The 22,860-nt window shown below is 39.6% G+C and overlaps 1 protein-coding gene across 6 annotated transcripts in view; it reads right to left on the bottom strand.

Moving 5' to 3' along the window:
• Window positions 1-22,860, bottom strand: part of abl2 (c-abl oncogene 2, non-receptor tyrosine kinase) — a 43,881-nt gene that overhangs the window by 6,969 nt on the left and 14,052 nt on the right. The window contains exons 1-10 of one of the 6 annotated variants that reach the window (XM_055017637.1): window positions 14,573-15,232; window positions 12,115-12,246; window positions 8,277-8,572; window positions 7,915-8,187; window positions 7,632-7,716; window positions 6,856-7,033; window positions 5,773-5,957; window positions 5,175-5,327; window positions 4,890-4,979; window positions 3,453-3,635 (exon numbers count right to left, since the gene is read on the bottom strand). In XM_055017637.1, coding sequence (XP_054873612.1) covers window positions 3,453-3,635; window positions 4,890-4,979; window positions 5,175-5,327; window positions 5,773-5,957; window positions 6,856-7,033; window positions 7,632-7,716; window positions 7,915-8,187; window positions 8,277-8,572; window positions 12,115-12,246; window positions 14,573-14,645 — 1,648 coding nt within the window. In that variant the 5' untranslated portion in view covers window positions 14,646-15,232. Of the gene's footprint in view, window positions 1-3,452; window positions 3,636-4,889; window positions 4,980-5,174; window positions 5,328-5,772; window positions 5,958-6,855; window positions 7,034-7,631; window positions 7,717-7,914; window positions 8,188-8,276; window positions 8,573-12,114; window positions 12,247-12,543; window positions 12,926-14,572; window positions 15,233-22,860 lie in introns of those variants that run through there. The other 5 variants (XM_055017638.1, XM_035944900.2, XM_023263177.3 and 2 more) reach the window with 5 other exon arrangements.

Genomic DNA, 22,860 nt, shown 5'->3' with positions numbered 1-22,860 from the left:
ATTACACAACAAAGTTACAAAGCAACAAAAAAATTTGATAAATGACACAAGTGACACAAAAAGACACAAAACGACATAAACAAGACGACCCCCCAAAAAAGACAAAAATGACACACAAAACAACAAATAAAGCAAAACACAAAATGACAAAAAAAGACACAAGCGAGTCAGAAAGAAAACACAAAGTGACAAAAATGAGAAACAAAACAATAAAAACATGAGACAAACGACAAAAGTCAGTCAAAAAATAACAAAATCAAGACAAAAATTACAAAAATGAGACACAAAGTGACTAAAAAGACAAACGACACAAACGAGACAAAAAATGACAAAAGCGAGAAACAAAACAACAAAAAAAGACAAACACACGCGAGACAAAAAACCCCCACAAAAAGACTAAAACGACGCAAAAAGCAAAATGACAAAAATAAGACAAAAAACACAAGCAAGACAAAAAGGAAACAACGCGACAAAAACGAGAAAAACAACACAAACGACAAAGGTCAGTCAAAAACCAACAAAAACAAGACCAAATATTACAAAAATGAGACATAAAATGACAAAAATGAGACACAAAACGACAAACAATGAGACAAATGACACAAAATCAAACAAAAAAGAGACAAAAAAATTAGACAAACGAAAAAGTGAGACAAAAAACCCACAAAAAGACTAAAACGACACACAAAACGACAAAATCAAAACACAAAATGACAAAAATAAGACAAATAACAAGCGAAACAAAAAGCACAAAGCGACAAAAACGAGAAACAAAACGACAAAAACATGACACAAATGACAAAAGCCAGACAAAAAACAACTAGAATCAGACAAAATATTACAAAAATGAGACACAAAAGAACAGTGAACAATCTAGTATTTTACTTTATGATCAAAGCAACTTGTCATGGTCTAGAAATTATTTTATATTCATAGTTTTTCAAATTTACACTTTGCAGTTAATGTCTTCTCTCTAATTTTTACACTTTACAAAGTGGGCCGGATTTGACCCTCTGGAGGGCCGGTTTTGGCCCGCAGGCCACATGTTTGACACCCCTAGATTATAATCATCCAAATCAGCAGGAACATATCTTTTTTCATAGACTGCTTAATATCTAACAAGAAACAGGCCATGAAAAATCTGTTAGCGGTTATTTAGTCTCTAAATATATTCCTCTATACATTAATGTCCTGTTAGACAGCTGTGTCTTGTTGTAAATGAGAAATATGGTTTATTCCTTCTCTTACTAAGAGCTGTTCTCTCCTCCTCATGAGCAAGAAAAAGGCATTTCAGGAAGGTGAGAGTGGAAATTTTGAGTCCACACCACTCACAAAAATACAATGATTTACAAGTTGCTCATGTGAAACACAAATAAAAACAGATTGAATTGCTCAAAGATGAAGATATTTCCACTTTTTTTGAGCTTTAAATCTGAACTGTATGGTTCACACGAACAATAAATCCCAACATCCCCCACACTGTTCTCTCTGTTCCTCAATATGATGAGAGTTTGAATGTAAAAACATAAAAACAGGAAATATTTCGACAGTACGATGATTCAGACTGTGCATTCAGTGTTTGTGAGTTCGTCATTTTCTTATGTGGACTTTCATAGACACAGTGGTGAAAGAAGTTTTTAAACTAGTGTGTTTTTGTGCTTCTGGACTTTGTTTCTGCATGTTCGCAGCATCACGTTTATTCCATTTATAAATTCATAAACACTAGTTTTGCTTTTATTGGTGAATACTGGAGCAAACCATCTGCCACAGGGACAGAAAAAAGCAGACAAAGACAAACAAAAGACAATTTATACACCAGGTAAACCAAACAAAAATGTTATTTTTCAACACAAACACATAAATAATCAATAACTTAAGACAAATACACAATATTATGTACATTTAATAACAGGGTTAGCATGTATTAACTGGAATATGGGATTAATATTGATGCAACAAACAGGACAAGACAGAACATGAACAAAATGAGGATTATATACACAACACGTGTCACAGTCGAGAAGTAATGGTTTAACTAGGTCATTATGGATGGCTGAAATAATATTTAAAATGGTTTAGATGCTAAAATCCGTTAACATTAACGCTAAAATCTTTTGTTTTACAGTAAGAAAGTGACAAAAAATGTGAAAAAAGGTTGGCTGACATGACAAAGACTGACTAAATCTGCAAAAAGCTGCAGTTTAAGATGCATTTTGGGGTAAATTAAGGACAAGGAATGTCATATTTAATGTAAAAGCAACGTTTCTTTCTGTCCATCCTCCTCCAGCACCACATGATGACGGTAAAGATGGCACACACTTCAGAATTTCTATTGTTGAGCATTTTAATTCTTGTGGAATACATCTTCACTTTGTGTCCGCATTGATCTTTTTTTTTTTTCTATTATTGTTTTGTGTGACTTCTAATTTGTTGTCGGACATTTCATAGACGAACCTTAAAAATTAAATACACTATCTTTTAAAAGCTTGGGGTCACACAGACAGTTTCATGTTGATATTTCATTAAAAATCTGCTGTTTCCAGCTCGAATAGTCATTTACCACATTAACAATGTCAAGACTGCATTTCTGATTCATTCAGTGCTATTTTCATTGGGAAAAAAATGCTTTTTTTTTTCAAAAATAAGGACAATTCTAAGTGACTCCAAGCTTTGGAATGGTTGTGTATGTTTTAAATAAAATTCTTATTTTAGTTGGTTAACCCTCCTGTTGTCCTCATTCATGGGCAACAAAAAATATTTTTTTCCTTGTCTGAAAAAAATCCCCAAAAATCAGCAAAAAATTCCCCAAATTTCTGAAAATTTGCAAAACCTTCAGGAAGAAAATTACAGTAATTTCTTTAAAGTTTCGCTTAAAAGTTTTATTTAAAAAAAAAAGTCTCCCAAATTTGGCAAGAAAATTCTTGTAAATATTTTCAAAAAATGAGTAATAATCTTCCAAAAAAATCCTAAAAATATCTAAAGTGATTCCATATATATTAGTAAAACTTCTAATATTTTCTTTAAGAACATTCACATAAAAATCAATCAAACTCCAGTGAATTTTTTTGTGAATGTTCTTAAGAAACATTTTTAACATTTCTTTTCTTCCACCAAAAAATGTTCAAAGATTTCCCAAAAATGTTGAAAATGTGGACATCAGAAGTTTCACTGTGAAAATATACTTATTTTCCCACATTTTCAAACTTTAAAACGTGTCAGTTTTGACCGGCAGGACGACACGGGGGTTAACGTGCTGGACGTTTTCAGGGCTGCTGGCGTCTGCGATTAGTTGTGGAGGAAGATCATGGCCCTTCTTCTGAGGCGGCGAGCTTGGCGGCGCTGCAGACTCGTAAACTTCTGGCTCTGCTGCTCGCCGTTCTCCGGCGTACCTGCACAATCATAAAGCGATGCAGCGGACTGGCTGGGGGTGAGGTGGGCGTGGCCGGCCGTACCTGAGTGACTGTGGGCGCTGTGGTCGGAGCGGCCGTCCAGTCCGCCCTCGATGTTCTCCTTGTTCTCCGTGTGCTTGTGCAGGATGCGGGATTTGGAAGGCAACAGGGGCGTGTCGTGGCTGAAGGAGTGCAGCGGTCCGCAGTGACCCGAAGAAGCCGTTTTACAGAGCTCCTCCGCCACCTCTGCAGCACGGAAAGAAGCAAACGGAGTCAGGAACTTCTTAAAACTCATTTTTATACACTCGCTTTCATGTCAGGTTTACTTTCAGCTTTATTTAGTTTTAGTGTTCTATTCCGTATGATGCCCCATTTATTTTAGATGTTCCCTCTTGTTTTATTTTAATTTTAGCTGCCTGGTTCTTTGGTGTGATGTCATCTCTCTAAGTTTTTGATTTTAACTCTCAATCTTATTCTTTAATTTTCAAACTACCTAGTTCTCTTGTTTGATATGCATGCTAATCTAGTCAATTATTCATTTAATTTATAGATAGATAGTTAGACAGACAGATAGTTAGATAGACAGACAGACAGACAGACTTTATTGTCTGTTCCAAATGGTGACAGAAATTCTTCTTTGACAGGCTCCAACAATAAATTAGAACACATAAAAACACTGAAAACAAAAGCTCACAAAGTAGATGTCTTAAAGAAATGTTGAAAAGAAACAGCAGCCGATATAAATAAATAAATAAATAAATATCTATCTATATATATATATCTATCTATATATCTATCTCTCTCTCTCTCTCTCTCTCTCTCTCTCTCTCTATATATATATATATATATATATATATATATATCTATCTATATATCTATCTATCTCTCTCTCTCTCTCTCTCTCTATATATATATATATATATATATATACATACATACATACATACATTTTGTTGAGGGTGGTTATTGCAATGGGAATAAAGGATTTTTTGTAGACGTTTTTGTGGGACTTTGGGACTATTGCTACTTTTTGGTTGATTTTTTTGTTGTGAATGTTCTTCAAGAAAATATTAGAAGTTTTTCTGATATACATGTAATCACTTCAGATATTTTTAGGATTTTTTGAAAGATTTTTACTCATTTTTTGAAAATATTTACAAGAAATTTCCTGCCAAATTTGGGGTGTTTTTTTTTTTAAATCCAACTTTTAAGGGAAACGTTTAAGGAATTATTGGAATTTTCTTCCTGAAGGTTTTGCAAATTTTCAGAAATCTGGGGAATTTTTTTTTTTTTAAATAAAACTTTTAAGGGAAACTTTTAAGGAATTATTGGAATTTTCTTCCAGAAGGTTTTGCAAATTTTCAGAAATTTGGGGAATTTTTTTGCTGAATTTTGGGATTTTTTTCAGACAAGGAAACAAAATGTTTTGGTGCCCGTAAATGAGGACAACAGGAGGGTTGATGTGGAAGCTCCATGAGGATAAGCTACATGTTAGTGTACCTTCAGAAATGCTGGAGTCGTGGAACATGGTTTCAAAGGCTTGGTGGATCTCTGCAAACGAAGGCCGATCTAATGGGCTCCACTGCCAGCCTGGTGGAAAGACGAAGGAAAAAATGTGTTATTACAAGAAAGTGCTGCTACATTTACATGTTCTGTGATTTAAATGAGTTGTTGAGTGACTGGATTGCAGTTGAAATCCTGAACTTCTTTCACAAACAAAGAATTATTCTTTTTCAATCACTTGGAGTCGACCTTTCAGTTCTAGGTAAGATAACTGGTACTCACATGCCCTCATGAGCTCATAAACTTTGGGTGGGCATCCCTCAGGCTGCTCCATGCGATAGCCCTTCTCCAGGAGATCGTAGACCTGAGACAAATCGATGCCGGGGTACGGAGACATGCCGTAGGTGGCGATTTCCCACAGCAGCACCCCGAAAGCTGCAGCAAAGAACAATGTAGACAAAACATGAGCCCACTGGAAGCAATTTCAATGGAGGCTGAAAAGGATTAACCAAAATCCAGCGACATTTGCTGGATTTTGATTGATTTTTTAAAAAATGTTCTTAAAGAAAATAGTAGAAATTTTACTGATATATATGGAACCACTTTAGATATTTTTAGGATTTTTTGGGAAGATTTTTACTCATTTTTTGAAAATATTTACAAGAATTTTCTTGCCACATTTGGGGGATTTTTTTAAAATCAAACTTTTAAGGGAAACTTTTAAGGAATTATTGTAATTTTCTTCCTGAAGGTTTTGCAAATTTTCAGAAATTTGGGCAATTTTTTGCTGAATTTTTGGATTTTTTCCAGACAAGTAAGAACATTTTTTGGTGCCCGTAAATGAGGACAACAGGAGGGTTAATGCTCATATGTTGCTCACCCCAGACATCAGACTTGATGGAGAAGGTGTTGTACGCCAGGCTCTCCGGTGCCGTCCATTTGATGGGGAACTTGGCTCCAGCGTGGGCAGTGTAGGTGTCACCAGTCATCAGCCGGCTCAGACCGAAGTCTGCAACCTTCACCACGTGATTCTCCCCGACCAGGCAGTTCCTCGCTGCGAGATCCCTGCAAGGCGAAGCAAAGAGGAGAGCGGAGAATGAGAAATAAGCTTGTGTGTAAATAGAAATTAATTCATATAACTGTAGTATTATTAGTTTTAGTATTTAAATCATTTATCATTCTACAAGGTCACTTTAACTGTCGTTCATTTCACATCACAGGCTGCTGCTATGGACTCTTAATAACAATTCAACTGCCAATTTTGCCAATTTGGTAAAATAACATCTTCCTGCAGTCAAGAATTTTCTCAAAATTAGTTTGAAATGACACAAAATTACAAAAAACGGGTCCAATATGAGCAAAAACTGTCCGAACTTGCCTAAAAGCTGTCCAGACCATCTCAGGAACTGTTAATCTGTACTGATTTATGGATCAGTTCATTTTAAACTCTGATTTTTTTTTTTTCCCCCTGACTGCTGCTCTCAGCTGATCCACCAGCAGCTTCACGGCTGCATCGAGGAACCAAGATTTTTTTAGTCTTTACACAATCAGGTCAAAACAAACGGTTGAATTTTTCGGTGAACATCCAGATTTTTGATTCATATTTCTGATGCAACAACATGCTGCAGATGAGGAGTTCAAGGACCATTGGAAAGTTGAAAACCTTCTCATTTTTTCTGACAGATGTTTTTTCTTTATAGATAACACCCTCCTGCCCCACACATGTCTTAGGGATGTGTTGTGGGGCAGGAGGGTGGGTTTGTGACTCTATAAGTGTGGGTGTTCTTCACTTATTTTCAGTTTTCCTATTTATTGTTTTTTCTCTGCTGTAAAATTTGTCTAATAGCTTTAAACTGGATCCTGGAGAAACGCTCCCTCATCTTGCCTGCACTACTGTTGTACGTACAGCTACATGAGAATAAAGCTTGATTTGATTTGATGAAACATGAGAGTATCCCCTCACCTGTGTATGAAGTTCTTCTTCTCCAGATACTCCATGGCAGAGGAGATCTGAGTGGCCATGTAGAGCAGCACCACAGCATTCACCTCCTCCTTGTCACACTCCCTCAAGTAGTCCAGTAGGTTGCCGTGAGGCATGTACTCCGTCACGATGTAGAACGGAGGCTCCAACGTGCACACACCTGTAGGAGATAAAGGCATTAGATGCAACAGGTTACAACAAACGTTAACCTTCAGTATGTTTACGTGTCTTTGTGATGTGCTGAACTGGAAGAATGTTGTCAAACTATGAACTTTTCAGTCGACTTTTTTTTTTTCCAGAAATTTGCCCACTGGTACGGTAGGGTCATTTCTGACATCAGAAATATCCTTTTTTTAAACATTACAGCCTTTGAATATATGGTTTTTTTCAATTTTTAATCACAACATTTGCCATGTTTTGCAGTGAGTCCTGGCTAACAAACATCCAGGAGTAAGATTTGTTGCTGCAGAAAACAGCTGAGATGAGTTTTTAACTTAGTTTAGCATAAAAATGATTCAAAACTATGTTTATTTTCATGAACACTGTTTAAAATATCTGCCACAGATAAAAGAAGCAGTACATTAAACACAAACAGAGCCATTAAAAAAAGTCCTTTATGGTAATGTTGGTTGCTTGAGGGTTTGAAATAAACACTAAAGGAAATAGGTGTAATTAGGTTTCAGAAAGAGGGAGCATGGCAACTTCTACTTTATACGCAAAATAAAGAAGTTCAATTAGTGCTTCTCATAAATACTGACCGAGTAGCTGAACGAGGTTTGGATGTTTAACCTCTTTCATTACTGCTGCCTCTTTCAGGAACTCTTCAACTTCCATGGTGTCTTCCTGTCAATGCAGAAAACAAACAGTTTTACCAGAAGGTTTGATGGATGAAGCAGAATCACATGTAATACCACAGTCCGCCTGCAGGTGGTGATGTATAACTATTTTTACCCATGTACCATCATTTAGCCAGTCATTTCAGCTTTCTACCATGAATTCAATGGGACATCTAATGATCGATATGCAGAAGGATGTTCTAACCTTGAGCGTTTTGACCGCCACCGTCAGGTTGTACTTCTTCCACACTCCAACGTACACCTCCCCATACTGGCCTCCCCCCAGCTTGTGCTTCATGGTGATGTCCGTGCGCTCCATCTCCCACTTGTCGTGGATGGGCGACACGCCGTACACCGTGGGCTTGTTGCATTTGGGTGCGGGGTAGTGCAGCGTGGTGACCAGGCCGTCGGCTACGGTGGAGTGGTGGTGGACCAGCTCGGCCAGCGTGGCGAAGCGGCTCTCAGACGTCACATACACCTGAGGGAGGCAAGATTACAAAGAGCTCTTGTACAGAAGAGAGCTTTAGCGAGCCGGTTCAACAACCAAAACACCATCCTGGACTGTACCTTTCCATCAGTGGCTGTGTTGATCCGGTAGTGGTACACTCTGCCCTCATAGCGCAGGGATATGGACAGCTGACCGGGGCTGCTTTCGCTTTCCCGGACCAGGAAGCTGCCGTTGATGAGCGACGACAGCAGGTACTCTGCAGCGCTGCGGGAAACGGGCCCGTGGTACCAGCTGTGCTTCTCCAGACTGTTGACCGGCGTGATGTAGTTGGAAGGCACCCAGCCCTGGCCGTTCTTGGAGCGCACCTCACTCCACTCTCCATTCTGGTTGTAGCCCAGCACACGCAGCTTCTCACCTGGACACAGGAGGGGATGTTTACTGGTGGCAGGACATCTTGGATAGACACCTGCTGACAGCTTTGATTCCAGCGATGTGCACTGAGACCAAACAGCTCATCGAGACTTGAATAAACAGCACAAAAATGCGTTGTACATCAGCTGTTAATGCTACCGAGTCTCTTACTGTTAGACTGCAGCTTGCTAGTGTTAAATAGTGTCGTAATGCAGAGAGCATTGACCACCATGACAAAGACTTATGTGGTGGAGGTTCAGAGTCGAGTCTACTACAACAATATATTTCTACTACTTTGGCTAAATTTAAAAAAGACGTTTTAATGGCAAATGTCACGAATCCATGCTTAAAAATTGGGAAAATGAAAATATGTCCATTGTACTCGGCAGATTGATCAACTGGTAACATTGATGTCTGTCTCTTTAGAAATGATTTAAAATTTGCATCCCTAAATGTTTGCTCTTTAAACTGAATTTAGACCACAGCTTGTTTGTGTTAAATACTGTTGCAAAGCACGGGCCACCATGACAAAGACTTCTGTGGTGGTTTATGGTCTGAGTCTACAAGAACAGTGTAACTGTACTCTAGTGGCCAGATTAGTAACGCTGCATTAACGGCAAATGTCAGTATATATTAGCATTTGTTTTAATGATTAAATGATCATCGATTTGCAAAGTTGCTGCCTGTCTCTATTAAAAAAAACTGATAAAATTTCACTGTACCGAATGTGTTTCAATGATTGATTGATTTTTGTTTGGTAATGTTGGTGCCTATCTGTCACCCTTCTTTAAATAGACATCTTTGGTTCATTAAATTTCCTCAGAGACACACAAGACAGGACAAAACTCCCTCCATGGGTCACCACAGCTCTGTAATGCCTAAATAACATGTCACATATTAGAAAGACGTGTCATGGACAGTGAAACTACATAAACAGCCATAAAACAATAGTAAGGCAGTTTAATACTGTAACAATGCAGACAGCATTATGGGGATTTAGTGAGCAATGGGCCACCATGACAAAGACTTACGTGGCGGTTAATAGGTTCAGAGTCGAGTCGACTAGGGCAGCATATTTGTACTCTAGTAGCCAAATTATCCAAGACGCTTTAACAGTGGATGCAATGAATCCATGCTAAAGTATCGCCATGCGTTCACTGTACCTAACGTGTTTCAATGATTGATCAATTTTTATTTGGTAATATTGGTGTCTATGTGTCACCCTTCTTTAAACAGACATCTTTGGTTCATTAAATTTCCTCAGAGACACACAAGACAGGACAAAACTCCTTCAATGGGTCACCACGACTCCGTAATACCTAAATGACAGGTCACATACTAGAAATACGTGTCATGAAAACTCGTCTTTCAGTGAAACTACATAAAAAGCCCTGAAACACTGACAAGGCTGGGTGAGCAGCGTATCTGTCACACAGGGCTCAGCAAAACCAGGCATGTAGAGACTCAACCCGCCGTCTCGGTCTGACGTCAACGCAGGAGACAGGAGGGAGCGGAGATGTGACTGGAGGAGGGAGGCGTAAATCAGTGCAACAAAACACTGGATGGAAGCAGCAATCGGTGCTGCCAGTTGGACGGAGGATCGGAGGGAAAGAAAACGGCAAGAAGAAGGAAGACGGTAGTGGCCAGTTGGGAGCGTCAGTCTGGCAGAAAGCAGATGCTGCGAGGGGGAGGGGAGCATCAGTCCACTCATCTTCTTTCTGTCTGCACTGGCTTTATCGCCCACTCAGGGTTTCACTCAACAGATATCCATCGTTCAACAGCTCTGATGATGCTACAGAGCGTCACCCGAAAACACCCGGGCAATAAAATAAAGCAAAGGGCTGCATAGGTGGGTGATCGGTGGCAAATCTGATCCAGGAAGTCCAGTTGGAGAAACAGAATAATGTCTTAAATACTAATCAGATGCCAAAACAAAGTCTGGATAGCTATCACTGAAGAAACTAGTTGATCGTTTATCTTCTGCAGCAAAAGTTAAGTCGAGTGCAACTTGTTTTGCTTTGGGTTTTTTTCCTTCTATGTTGGTGTCCCTGCTACAGTGACAAACTGTCCTTTCAAATTCAAAACATTAAGAGATCTGAGATACTTCACACAAGGCACATAAGAGTTGATTTCTAATGTGGCCTGAGGCTATCATGACTTGCATAATACCTTAAAGTGTGTCAAACAGCAGCTACTAGGATTGTGCAACAGACTGTTAACATTAAGCAGCGCCACACAGCAAACCAAAACAGCTCCAGTAGGTCTAGTTAGCGAGACGACTGAGGCCTTCTAACATGCTGCTACTAACCAGAGCTGCAGCTTTGGCTCCATAAACTAAACATCGCTGTAGTAGCAATGCAGAGAACTACAATAAACAGAGATGGTTATCCACATCCAGCCCACCAATCCACCAGCCTCCTCTCAGTCTGCCTTCCGTGCCCCTTCAGTTTTGTGGGAGTGGAAACACTGACTGCCTCGATGCCTCACACTGGGAGCCACATGTGCTCGAAGCAGGGCTCCGGTCTGGTCTAGCCTAGTTTGGCCTGGCACAGAGGAGAGACAATGATTAGCCCCAGACATGGGCCTGCTAAGTCCCCCCTCTGTGATCAGCCTCTGCCCACTGTGCTGACCCACCTGTTATTATTACAGTTGAACTGATTTCATATTGACACAGCATTAGAGGCAGTTTCCATGTGACCGAGCGAAGCGCAGCGCCGATAGGAAAAGTGCAGCGGAGCCTGGGAGGGCACATGTGCTCGCATGTGGGCAGAAAATCTCAGATTCACTCCATGAGTCAGGGTCTAAACATCATTTCCATCCCCGGCAGCTGCCATGGAAGTCTTAAAACGACGGATAATTAACACACTGCCACGTTTAACCCTTTGGATCAGATGGGGACACTAGGCCCACCATCTCTGAATAATATTGCGAAGATATTTTAGGCTCATTACTCAGCGGAGAGGTGGTTGACTGGTTAACTGCTGCAGAGAGCAAAAACTGCAGAGAGGATAACAAAACTGAAAATTGCAATTAAGATAAAGCATTATTGGTATTTTAGTTATTGTCTGCACATGCTTTTGATAGCATGTGCAGACAAACAATCCCTCACAGGTGGTATAAAGGTAATAAAGCATTGTGTGGGCGGCTGAGGGTTCGACACCTACTGAGGTAATCTCTATGGACACACAACATTCCTCTTAGATAACTTTCCCTCTGGAACATCCTGTCTAGGTGGTGCCGACCGATGACTCTTCATGTAAGGAAATCTCTCTGAGCTGTTGCAACAAATGTGCCGTTGAGGAAGGTGTGGCTGAGAGTGATCGATGACACGGAAAAATTCTTAGGAGGAGCAACGCCGCGTCGCTGGGCAACACAAATTGAGTGATGATGCACAGAAAGAACACGTCGCAGGACGAGTCTTTCTAGTCTTGTTCGGGCACATTACTAATATCTCAAATCAGAGGTAAATAAAGAGACTCGTTGCCATGGTGATGGTCCCAGTGTTTAGTTTTTTTTTTTAAATGAAAGTTTCACGCTGTTGTTTACCTTTGGTGATGCTGAGTGTGTTGTCTCCACTCGCCACAAAGTCATAAAGTGCAACGAAGAGGTTCGGGTCGCTCTCGGCCGCCCCCAGTAGGTTCTCCTTGGAGCTCCAGCGCACCGCCTCTGTCAGAGCTTCTGGCGGAAAAGCAAAAGAGAAGATTAATTCTGAGATTAGTAAACAAAATATCAACATATTTTGCACAGGTGAACCAAAGAATCAGTCACAGACGGTTCTGGAAATGCAGTGTGCAGCTACAAAACTTGCAAAAGCTAGTTCTGCTGACTAAAAAGTCCCATAAGCAGAACTGACCACAGTCAGAGTTCCTATTCCAATACAATCTACAGACAACAACAGCCTGCTGGCAGGTCTGTTGAGCTATAAATGCTGAGATGTCTTGATTATCTTCAGCCTCCATGCTGCAGTTTGTCTACCTGTCCGTCCAGACCGAGCCTCCTGCCTGAACCCGGTTCGTAGCTCCCGGCCACTCAGAGCCGCCCACTCATCCTCAAAACTGCTGCTTGCCTGCAGGCACCTCAAAGGCATCACTTCAGTCAAATCCAATCTCTGAAAAGCTGCTGTTATCACTGGCTACAAACACAAGGGCCTGCCGCGTCTCGTCTGAGCCAGGTAAGATCTGAGGAGGGAGGCCTTTTCTGGGTGTGTATATATGAAAGGAAGGAGGGCGGAGCTACAGAACCTACCGGGATGGGAAATATTTACACAGGACGCTACATGACAGACACACACACACACACACAGACACACACACACACACACACACACACCCAGAGTGATGAATTAGAACACGCGTAGCGAACACCAACTACACTCGACAGCCGCTGCCAAAGTGGCTGCATGTCTGGGCAGCTGCTGAAGGAGTGGGAGAGGATTGCAGTGAAATGGAGGCAACAGAAAAGCTATTATACGCCCGTTTCTTCTCAAATATGACACCAATTTAGTGTTTTGTTAGAGAACTTTACACCTACACAATGTTTTTAACATAGAAACAAGCTCTCATCTACATACTATGCAAATAAAAAGTACCAGATTTGGTGCTCACATTTACTTTGATGTGTTAAATACAAATTCAAAACCGAACATCTAAATTATATTCAGTTTCTGTCAAACCAGATGTGCTGTTTTGGAAGCTGCTGTTTATGCATTTAGAAATGTAAAGCATTGCATTACTGAGTGATGTTTATGGAGAAAGCAACACAAAGCCTGAACGGATGGCAAGACCATAAACAGAGGCGATATGGTTTTCTTCTAGTTGTCAACATCTGCCATCGCTACGAGCTACCACCTACATATTCAGGCTAACGTTCAACAGATTCAGAACAGATCAGCTCCAACCGTTACGGAGCTGATGATTACAGTTGGTAGCGAAACATTTAAAACAACGCTTCTCAACATTTCACCACTGCCAGCGAGGTCAGGTTTTTGGTAATGTTGGCTAAGAATCCTCAGCGTGCTCAGCAGAGGTCTTGTGTAAACACTGCAGCTCTCATGCAATAGAGGCAACAGCTGCGGTCAGTGAGGTGGAAAAGACATATTTCATACTTAAAAAATAAACGAAAAATGCCGAAATAATTGAGAACATAAGCGCAGACATAGTTGTCAGAAATACGATACACATGCTTTATGATTTCACAACTATAAAGCCACATTTTAAAGCAGAAAAAGACTTAATTTAAGTCTATGAGACAAGATACTTTGCGTTCTATCACTTTTTGGATGTGTGATATGTTTTAGGTGGAGCACACACACTTTCACAAATCACCTGAATGTGAAAATTGGACTAACAACGGGAAATAAGTCAGAAAAAAAAACACCACAGCCCAGAAGTTCACATTTCTTTTAGATTTTGATTTAAATTTGAGAACTGAGAGTGCAAAACTCATAAAACTGTGATGACAGGGTGCCTGGGTAGCTCAACAGGTTGCCCAGGAGACCCATGAACCGGGGCGATAGTCCACATGTAGCGGTCATGGGTTCGATTTGCGCCCATGGCCCTTTGCTGCAGGTCGTTCCCCCGTTCATTTCCTGTCTTCCTCTCACTATGACTGTCAAATAAAGCAGCAGAAGACCCCCAAAAAAAACCCAAAAAACAACTGTGATGACAGAGATGATATCATCAGACCATAATGAGTAATTTACTGACCGATTCAGGAAGCTTCTGAGACTCTATCGTGACTTCCTGTGGTTAAAACAGAAACTTGCTCCACCTTTTCCAATTAAATTTAAAAACAAAATGGAAATTAAAGATTTTCCATCATTAGACAACACCATGTGTCAGACACATGACCCTTTATCACATGAGAGCAGAGGTTTTCCCACGCTGCATCATCCACACAGTGAAATAACTCTAAATATAGCTGAAGATCTGCCTCCTCTGCCGAACAGTTTAGCTGTTTACCATCTAGTCTCTTCAGCCCACATCTATGAAGGAGATTGGCGCACCTTTGTTCTGGACCAGCATGCACTGCAACGCAGCGCTAGCTGTGACTTGGCTCAGCCACAGCTCCCAGTACATCTTCTGTTCCGGTCAGTAAACAATCCCAGAATCCGCTTTGGTTTTCTTGACTCTGAGCAGTTTTTATTTTAAAAGTCAAAATGTGTCTATAAAGACCAGAAACTACATTCTCCAAGCAAAAAAAAAAAGGAGCAGAGGCCACGTCTCTAAACCATCTTCTTCACTGTGGAGCACAAAAGCTGCACTCAGGGCAAATCTGAGCGGCACAAAGACCTCCCCAGACCAATTATTTACCCACGCTGCCGTCCTTGAGCTAAACTGCCCAAAACTCCTGACGTTACAGCAGCTACCAGCAGCCCTCCGCCTCTCCCTGCTGGCTTTGATGTGGCCGAAGGGAGTCAAGGTTTCCGAGGTCCATGTGGAGAGCGCCGACGTCCATGACTGATGTTCTCTGAGGTTTAAAGCGCTGTAAGAGGCCGGCAGAAGGAGGGAGCGGAGAAAGAGACGTGTGGTTGGTGGGCCGGGGGGGCATGTGCAGAGGTTATGGTGGGGCAGGGGAAGAGTGTACGGTATGGAGGAAAGTTGAGCTGAATGTGATGTGGTGTGTGCATGTGTGGTGTGGGAGTGTGTGAGGGCCGGAGCAGATGGCCAGCGTTGTTCTGCTAAAAGTAGGGGGAGAGCTCCTATTAACCCACACTCTTCTTCTGTGTGTGTGTGTGTGTGTGTGTGTGTGTGTGTGTGTGTGTGTGTGTGTGTGTGTGTGTGTGTGTGTGCGTGCGTGCGCGCACACGTCAATCTGTGTAAATGTACACGACTCCTGCGACTGCCGGGCCGAGCCAACTGTCAGAGCTGCTCCTCTTACATAGCTACGTATGGCGTCGCTCATTTCAGGAATGTTTTTAATGAAATAGTGATATTACGACACACACATGTCAAAGCTTCCTTGTCAAACAAGGAAGACACAAAAAAAAAACCCCACTGTAGCAAACAGTAGCATGATAACGGCCAATAATGTCAGAAATTTGGTGTTTGGTGTATTATTATTTTACTTATATTATATATATATTATAATATAGAACAATTTTTACTCGTTTGGAGCAACTTTAATACAGAGCAACTTTAACTAATACAGAGCAACTTTAATACAGAGCAGTTCTGACTAATATAGAGCAACTTTAACTCATTTAGAGCAACTTTAACTCATTTAGAGCAACTTTAACTAATATAGAGCAACTTTAACTCATTTAGAGCAACTTAAACTGATACAGAGCAACTTTAACTGATGTAGAGCAACTCATGTAAAGCAACTCATGTAGAGCAATTTTAATACAGAGCAACTTTAACTAATAGAGAGCAACTTTAACTCATTTACAGCAACTTTAACACAGAGCAACTTTAATATAGAGAAGTTCTGACTAATATAGAGCAACTTTAACTCACTTAGAGCAACTTTAACTGATGTAGAGCAACTTATTTAGAGCAGTTTTAATATAGAGCAACTCTGACTCATTTCTAGCAACTTTAACTAATATAGAGAATCTTTAATACAGCACAACTTCAATATAGAGCAACTTTAATCCATAAAACCCTTGTGTGATTATGTTAGCACATGAATAAAAGTGGGAGTTTTCATGGAAAACATGAATTTGTCTGCCTTTTGAATGGTAGAGAGCATTTTAAAAAGACTTTTTAATGCTAGGTCATTAAAGTAATAACCAACCAATAAGGTAATAACTTATTACAGTATTGGCAAAATTTTAGAACTTTATTGGTGCAAAACTTCATTACATTATTAGCAAGTTATTCCATAATTGGCTTTACTACATTTAAAACGGCCAAAATGATTCCGTTATTGGCAGGTGTTACATTACTGGCCGTTATTACGTTACTGGTTTCTACACTCCATCACTAATTAGTCAAGTATTCCAGAGCTCAAGCTAATTACACCAAACAGTTTTCACATCACGATCCAGTTTGATTAACTTCCTTAAATCGCTTCTTAACCCCCGGCCAGCAGGAGAGACGCTGTTCTCCGTGGCCGAGCTCGAACCTCATGTGCCGGAGCGTTTGATTGAGGGAGCAGTTGGCCCAAGAGGGGTTTGTCGTGTGCCCGTCCGGGTGCCTCAGAGTGTGCTGAAGCCCGAGCACATGTGCACTCTGAAGAAACCACGGCTTTGTGTCGAGAGGGCAAGTCTGCGCCCCCAAGACAGCTGCGACAGAGGTGACCCCTCTCGGTCCCACTTCACACATCACATGCACATATCCACGTTGCATACGAACACTGTAGCGGTGACAGTATTTCCCCGGCAGCTGTTTGTGCCTCCGACTTTCTTTAAAGGTAGAACTTCACCAGCCTTGTGCCAAAGCGTTAACCCTCCTGTTGTCCTCATTTACGAGCACCAAAAAATATTGTTTCCTTCTCTGAAAAAAATCCAAAAATTCAGCAAAAAATTCCCCCAAATTTCTGAAAATTTGCAAGATTTCAGGAAAAAAATTCCAATAGTTCCTTCAAAGTTTCCCTTAAAAGTTTTATTTATAAAAAACAAACAAATGTGGAAAGAAAATTCTTGTAAATATTTTCAAAAAAATGAATAAAAATCTTCCAAAAAAAATCCTAAAACTATCTAAAGTGATTACATATATATCAGTAAAACTTCTAATATTTTCTTTAAGAACATTCACAAAAAAAAATCAACCAAAATCCAGCAAAATTCGCTGGATTTTGGTTGATTTTTTTTGTGAATGTTCTTAAGAAACATTTTTAACATTTCCTTTTTCCACCAAAAAATGTTCAAAAATTTCCCAAAAATGTTGAAAATGTGGACATCAGAAGTTTCACTGTGAAAACGTATTGTTTTCCACATTTTCAAACTTTAAAATGGGTCAATTTGACCCGCAGGACGACACGAGGGTTAAACGGCACAATAACTCAAGCACGCCCGAATCAAACACAATGCTGATTGTATCTGGAGCTCGAGGCCAGCGAGGTAAGGTCGTATTTTTAGCTGCTGGAGAACAAAACGTAGCAGCATGACATCCAGAAATAAGTGCAGAGCACACAGTGATGGCGGTGTGCAGATGAACGGCCGGCCGGCTGCAGGAAGAACCGACAACAACCTGAGACAATGCTGCGGATGAGAGCCACTAATACAAGACATTACATGAGCCTATACGACAGAACAGAGCAGAAGTGTTTCCCTGAAGTGTTTTGAAATAAAAGACAGTTTGCGGCCGAACCAGTATGTTTATCTGACGCATCTGCTGGACTGTCAAGCTGAAAGCTTGGTCACGTGACCACGTAGCGGCCTGCTGACTCTGCAGTGCTGTCATGTGACAATGTAGAGGTCCGCTAGTGACCGCCCACCATGCGTGCGATTTTCAGATGTGGCGCGTTTACATGCAAGAAAAACGCATCTAGTGGACACGTAACTTCACTGTATGTTTTCTGTAAGTATTCAGGCACTGTGTCGGAATTCCGGCTTGTGGCGTCGGCGTTTGGCTCAAAAAAAAAGAAAGGACTACGTTGTCAATGGAGTTCATCTACCAATGGAATGATGGGAACGCAACTTTTGCTCTCAACCAAACTATCATGAGCCAATAGGATGTAAAGTGGGTGCTATACACGTACAATGCCCTTGTAATATACTATATATGTACAATACACCAGTACTATACTATATATGTACAACGCCCCTGTACTTTACGATATGTGTCCAGGACGGTTATTTGTGTTGCACAGTGCGCTTACTTATGCTTTTGATGCTGTAACGCGCATGCTTGTGCGGAATCCGATTACTCGATTAATCGCCAGGATAATCGATAGAACACTCGATTACTAAAATAATCAATAGCTGCAGCCCTAGCTCTTTCCTTAGCGTATCTAGACTTTTTAGATGGTTATAGTTATTAGGTCTTTAGATTTTATATTTATTACTGACTCCTGTTGCTACCTTGTTGTCTAACTAACTTTCTGGAAGGACTGTAAGTTTCAAGAGAAGTCAGGTTGGTTTTTACTGAAGCTCCTACGATCACCATGACCTGGATGAGTGAGAATCTTCACACACATACTGGAAGTTTCAGTTACTTAGACAAATTCCTTGTGTGCGTGAGCTCACTTGGCAATAAAGCTTTTTCTGATTTCTGATTCTAAACTTGAGGAGAAATTTTAAGACACAGTGAGTTACAGCCAGAAAGATTTTATCACTGTATGTCAGCTGGCTTTGCAGTCTGTACTGTATGTTTACAATTTACAATTTCATTTAGCTTTTATCTGAAGCGACGTACATCTGAGAGTAGATACAACACAAATGAAAGCATCTATTCAGGAGAAAACAACCTGGAAAAGAGCCATAAAACAAGTTCAACAAGTTCATAACTCCCTTTAACTCTTAACTTATAGAGTTTTGCTCTTTCAGCAAACATATCCGTGACTCATGAAGAGAACAAAGCAGAATTACAGCTGCAGTGATTAATCAATCAAAAGAAAACTAAACTAGTGTGATTAAGTGTTACAATTTTTAAGCAAAATGACAAACATTTGGTCACAAGTTCTTAAATATCTCAAGATCTTCTGCTTTTCTTTGTTTTGTGTCTTTGGAAAATGAATAAAATTGGGTTTGACGACAGACAACAAGAAATGGATGTTTTTTTTTTACTGCTTAACATTTTGTAGACCAAGCAACCAAACAAAGTGTATAGAAAACATAATAATAATAATAATAATAATAACAAACCAAGAACTAAGTAATATGTAATAGAATAATTAGATGTTGTAGGTCCAGCACACACTGTCACAAAGCCTGACTGTCAAAATTGGACTCATAACTGCAAATAAGTGAAAAATCACACACAGCTCAGTCAGATATTAATATTTCAGTTTAAACTTGAGAACAGAGAATGACAGACATTCTATCATCTGACCATGATGAGTGAGTCAGCAGCAATGATGCAAGATTTCTGCTCATGACTTCCTGTGGTTAAAACATGCGAAATATTTCAGCTTTTTGTGCAGTTCGCTCGTCAAAAAAAAAGTATTGTGGACGGCATAGTCGTCATTTTCATTCATCAAGTACACATCTCATGTAGCTCTCACTCTCCTTAACTAGGGTTTTAAGAGTCAATTTGAGAATAATTTACTGTACAAAATCTTTATTCAGATTATAAATGTAAATTCATAATTCCATGTCAGTGTCTCTGTTGGATGTTAGGTTGTCAAATGAATTTACCGCATTTTTTTTCTCGGAAAACATTACATTATAACTTTTTTCAAACATTTCTCAAGGAAAAACCATTGAGTCCTCACTTAAAACTGTATTTATATAACTGGACTGGCACTATAATGGCATTTAACTCCAAAAAACTGAAGAGTGTTACGTACATACTGAACTATTCGGAAAACATCAACATAAAATTGATATTTCTTCTTCCAATAAATGTCCTTAACATGTTATCTTTGCAAAATGAAGAAAATTGGGTTTGTAGTGACGGCAGACAAGAAATTGATGTTTTTCATTGCTTAGACCAAACAATCAAAATGTATAGAAAATGAACATAACAGCATTCTATCATCTGACCATGATGACTAAGTCAGCAGCAATGATGCAAGATTTTTGCTCCCAGCTTCGGAGACGCTGTCATGACTTCCTGTGGTTAAAACATGCTAAACATTTCTGTTCTTCCAGAGTCTAGTTTAGGCTGTCTCATTAAAATTCAACAAATTTTGTAAAAACAAAAAAAAAACCCACTGTGTCATTGCTCTAATCTCACAAAGCTGCTGTTAAATTAACCCTCCTGTTGTTGTCTTCATTTACGGGCACCAAAAAATATTGCTTCCTTGTCTGAAAAAAAAATCCCAAAAAATTCAAAAATAATCAACCAAAATCCAGAGAAATTCGCTGGATTTTGGTAGATTTTTTTTTTGTGAATGTTCTTAGGAAACATTTTTAACATTTCTTCTTTTTTTTTTTTTTTTTTACAACAAAAAACATTCAAAGATTTCCCAAAAATGTTGAAAATGTGGACATCAGAAGTTTCACTGTGAAAATTTTTTTTTTTTTCAAATTTTCAAACTTTCAAATGGGTCAATTTTGAGCCGCAGGACGACACGAGGGTTAAACATATTTCATAGTTAGTCCACACCGTGTGACGGACATGTGATATACATCCACATGAGAGCACACACTTCCCCACGTTGTGCAATCCACACCATGAAATAACTACAAATATGACTAAAAACCTTCCTCCTTCGCCAAACAATTGATCTGTTGACCTTCTATTCTGTTCAGCGCTACATCAGAACGTCCACACACATCATCTGTACCTTTGTTGTGGACCAGCATGCTGCTTGATCTGCTGCGATGACTCAGGAGTGACAACAGCATTTCTTTGAAAGCCTGAGTCTATCCATGAAGGCAGAAATTTTCCAGGCAGAAACAAAACAGACTAAAGATCAGAGGCAGACTGTCTTCTTCACTGTAAAGCACAAAAGCTGCACTCAGGGCAAATGTGAGAGAGACGAAGACCTCCCCAGACCAATTACTTACCCACGCTGCTGTGCTCAAGTTAAACTGCCTCAACTTGTGACGTTACAGTCGCGACCAGCAGCTTCTTCCTGCCAGCTTTGATATGGAAAAGCAAAGCAAATTTGACTACAAATCTTTCTCCTTTACCAAATAATGAGTGTAAACTGTCTATTCTGTCCACTACATCACAGCATCAACAAGATTTGCTCAATAAGAGGAATGGAGCATGTATGCTGCAATCTCCTATGTGAATTTATTTCTCTTCTAAATGATAAAACACAAAAGTTTGGGGTCACCCAGACAATTTCCATGAAAGCTCACATTTTTATTCATGTGCATAACTGCACAAGGGTTTTCTAATCATCAATGAGCCTTTCAACACCATTAGCTAACATTAGAACACAGGAGTGATGGTTGCTGGAAATGTTCCTCTGTACCCCTATGGAGATATTCCATTAAAAATCAGCTGTTTCCAGCTACAATAGTCATTTACCACATTAACAATGTCTAGACCAGGGGTGTCAAACTCATTTTAGTTCAGCCCAGTTTGAGCTCAAGTGGGCTGGATCAGTAAAATCACAGCATAATGACCTATAAATAACCACAACTCCAAAACTGGCCTTTTTTTTAGTGCAAAAAAGTACATACTGAAAATGTTCACATTTAAGGAATTGTTTTTTTTACAAAACATTATGAAGAACCTGAAATTTCTGAAGAACATTAAGTTCTATTTCAACTTACAGATCAGAGGGTCTACAAAGGCAGAAAATTTATTATTTTACTTTACGATCAAAACGACAAAAGTCAGACAAAAAAACAAAAACAAGACAAAATATGACAAAAACGAGACACAAAATGACAAAAACGAGACACAAAATGACAAAAAATTGGATGAACGACACAAAACCAAACAAAAACAGAGACAAAAAGTTCGACCAAAAAAGTTACAAAGCGACAAAAAAATTAGACAAACGACACAAGCAAGACAAAAAAAGACACAAAATGACAAAAATGAGACACAAAATGACAAAAAACTAGATAAACGACATGAAACCAAACAAAAAAAGAGACAAAAAATCTGACAAAAAAGTTCCACTGACAAAAAAATTAGACAAACGACACAAGCGAGACAGTAAGACACAAAATGACAAAAACGAGACACAATACAACAAAAAAATGGAACTGAACGATGTAGTATTTTACTTTTACCATTTACCAAATTAACACTGTCTAAAGTGTACTTCTGATTAACTTAATGTTATCTTCATTGGGAAAAAAAAATGCTTTTTTAAAAAAAAAAAAAAAAAAAAAGGACATTTCTAAGTGACCTCAAACTTTTGAATGGTAGTGAAGATGGTTTTATACAGTATTTATGTGACACAATCCATGCAGTTAATGTTACAATAATGTCTAATGGATTCACTGATTAATCAGAGTTAATAGAAAAATATATTCTCTGAACAAAATGTGAGTAAATGCATTTATTCCTCATGTCAGCTCCGCTATTTACGTTCAATCTATCTCCATTTTGAGAAGCAGCAAACAGACAATCCATGGACGGAGTGGAGAGTCAGTTGTTGCTCATGAGGACTAGACAAAGGACAATAGCCTCATTAATGCCACATCACAAGTGTGTGTGTTGTCAGTGTGTGTGAGTGTGTGTGCCCTAGCTCAGGAAAACATTCCCTTGTTTCTGAGGACTTCCAATCTATGATGTGAACACAGAACGTCTGGTGTCCGTCTGAATGAAACTA

This window comes from Amphiprion ocellaris, chromosome 2, assembly GCF_022539595.1.
Source record: "Amphiprion ocellaris isolate individual 3 ecotype Okinawa chromosome 2, ASM2253959v1, whole genome shotgun sequence".
Taxonomy (NCBI): Eukaryota; Metazoa; Chordata; class Actinopteri; family Pomacentridae; genus Amphiprion; species Amphiprion ocellaris.
Note: the sequence above shows the minus strand (reverse complement) of the source record. Positions and strands in the feature narration are given on the sequence as shown.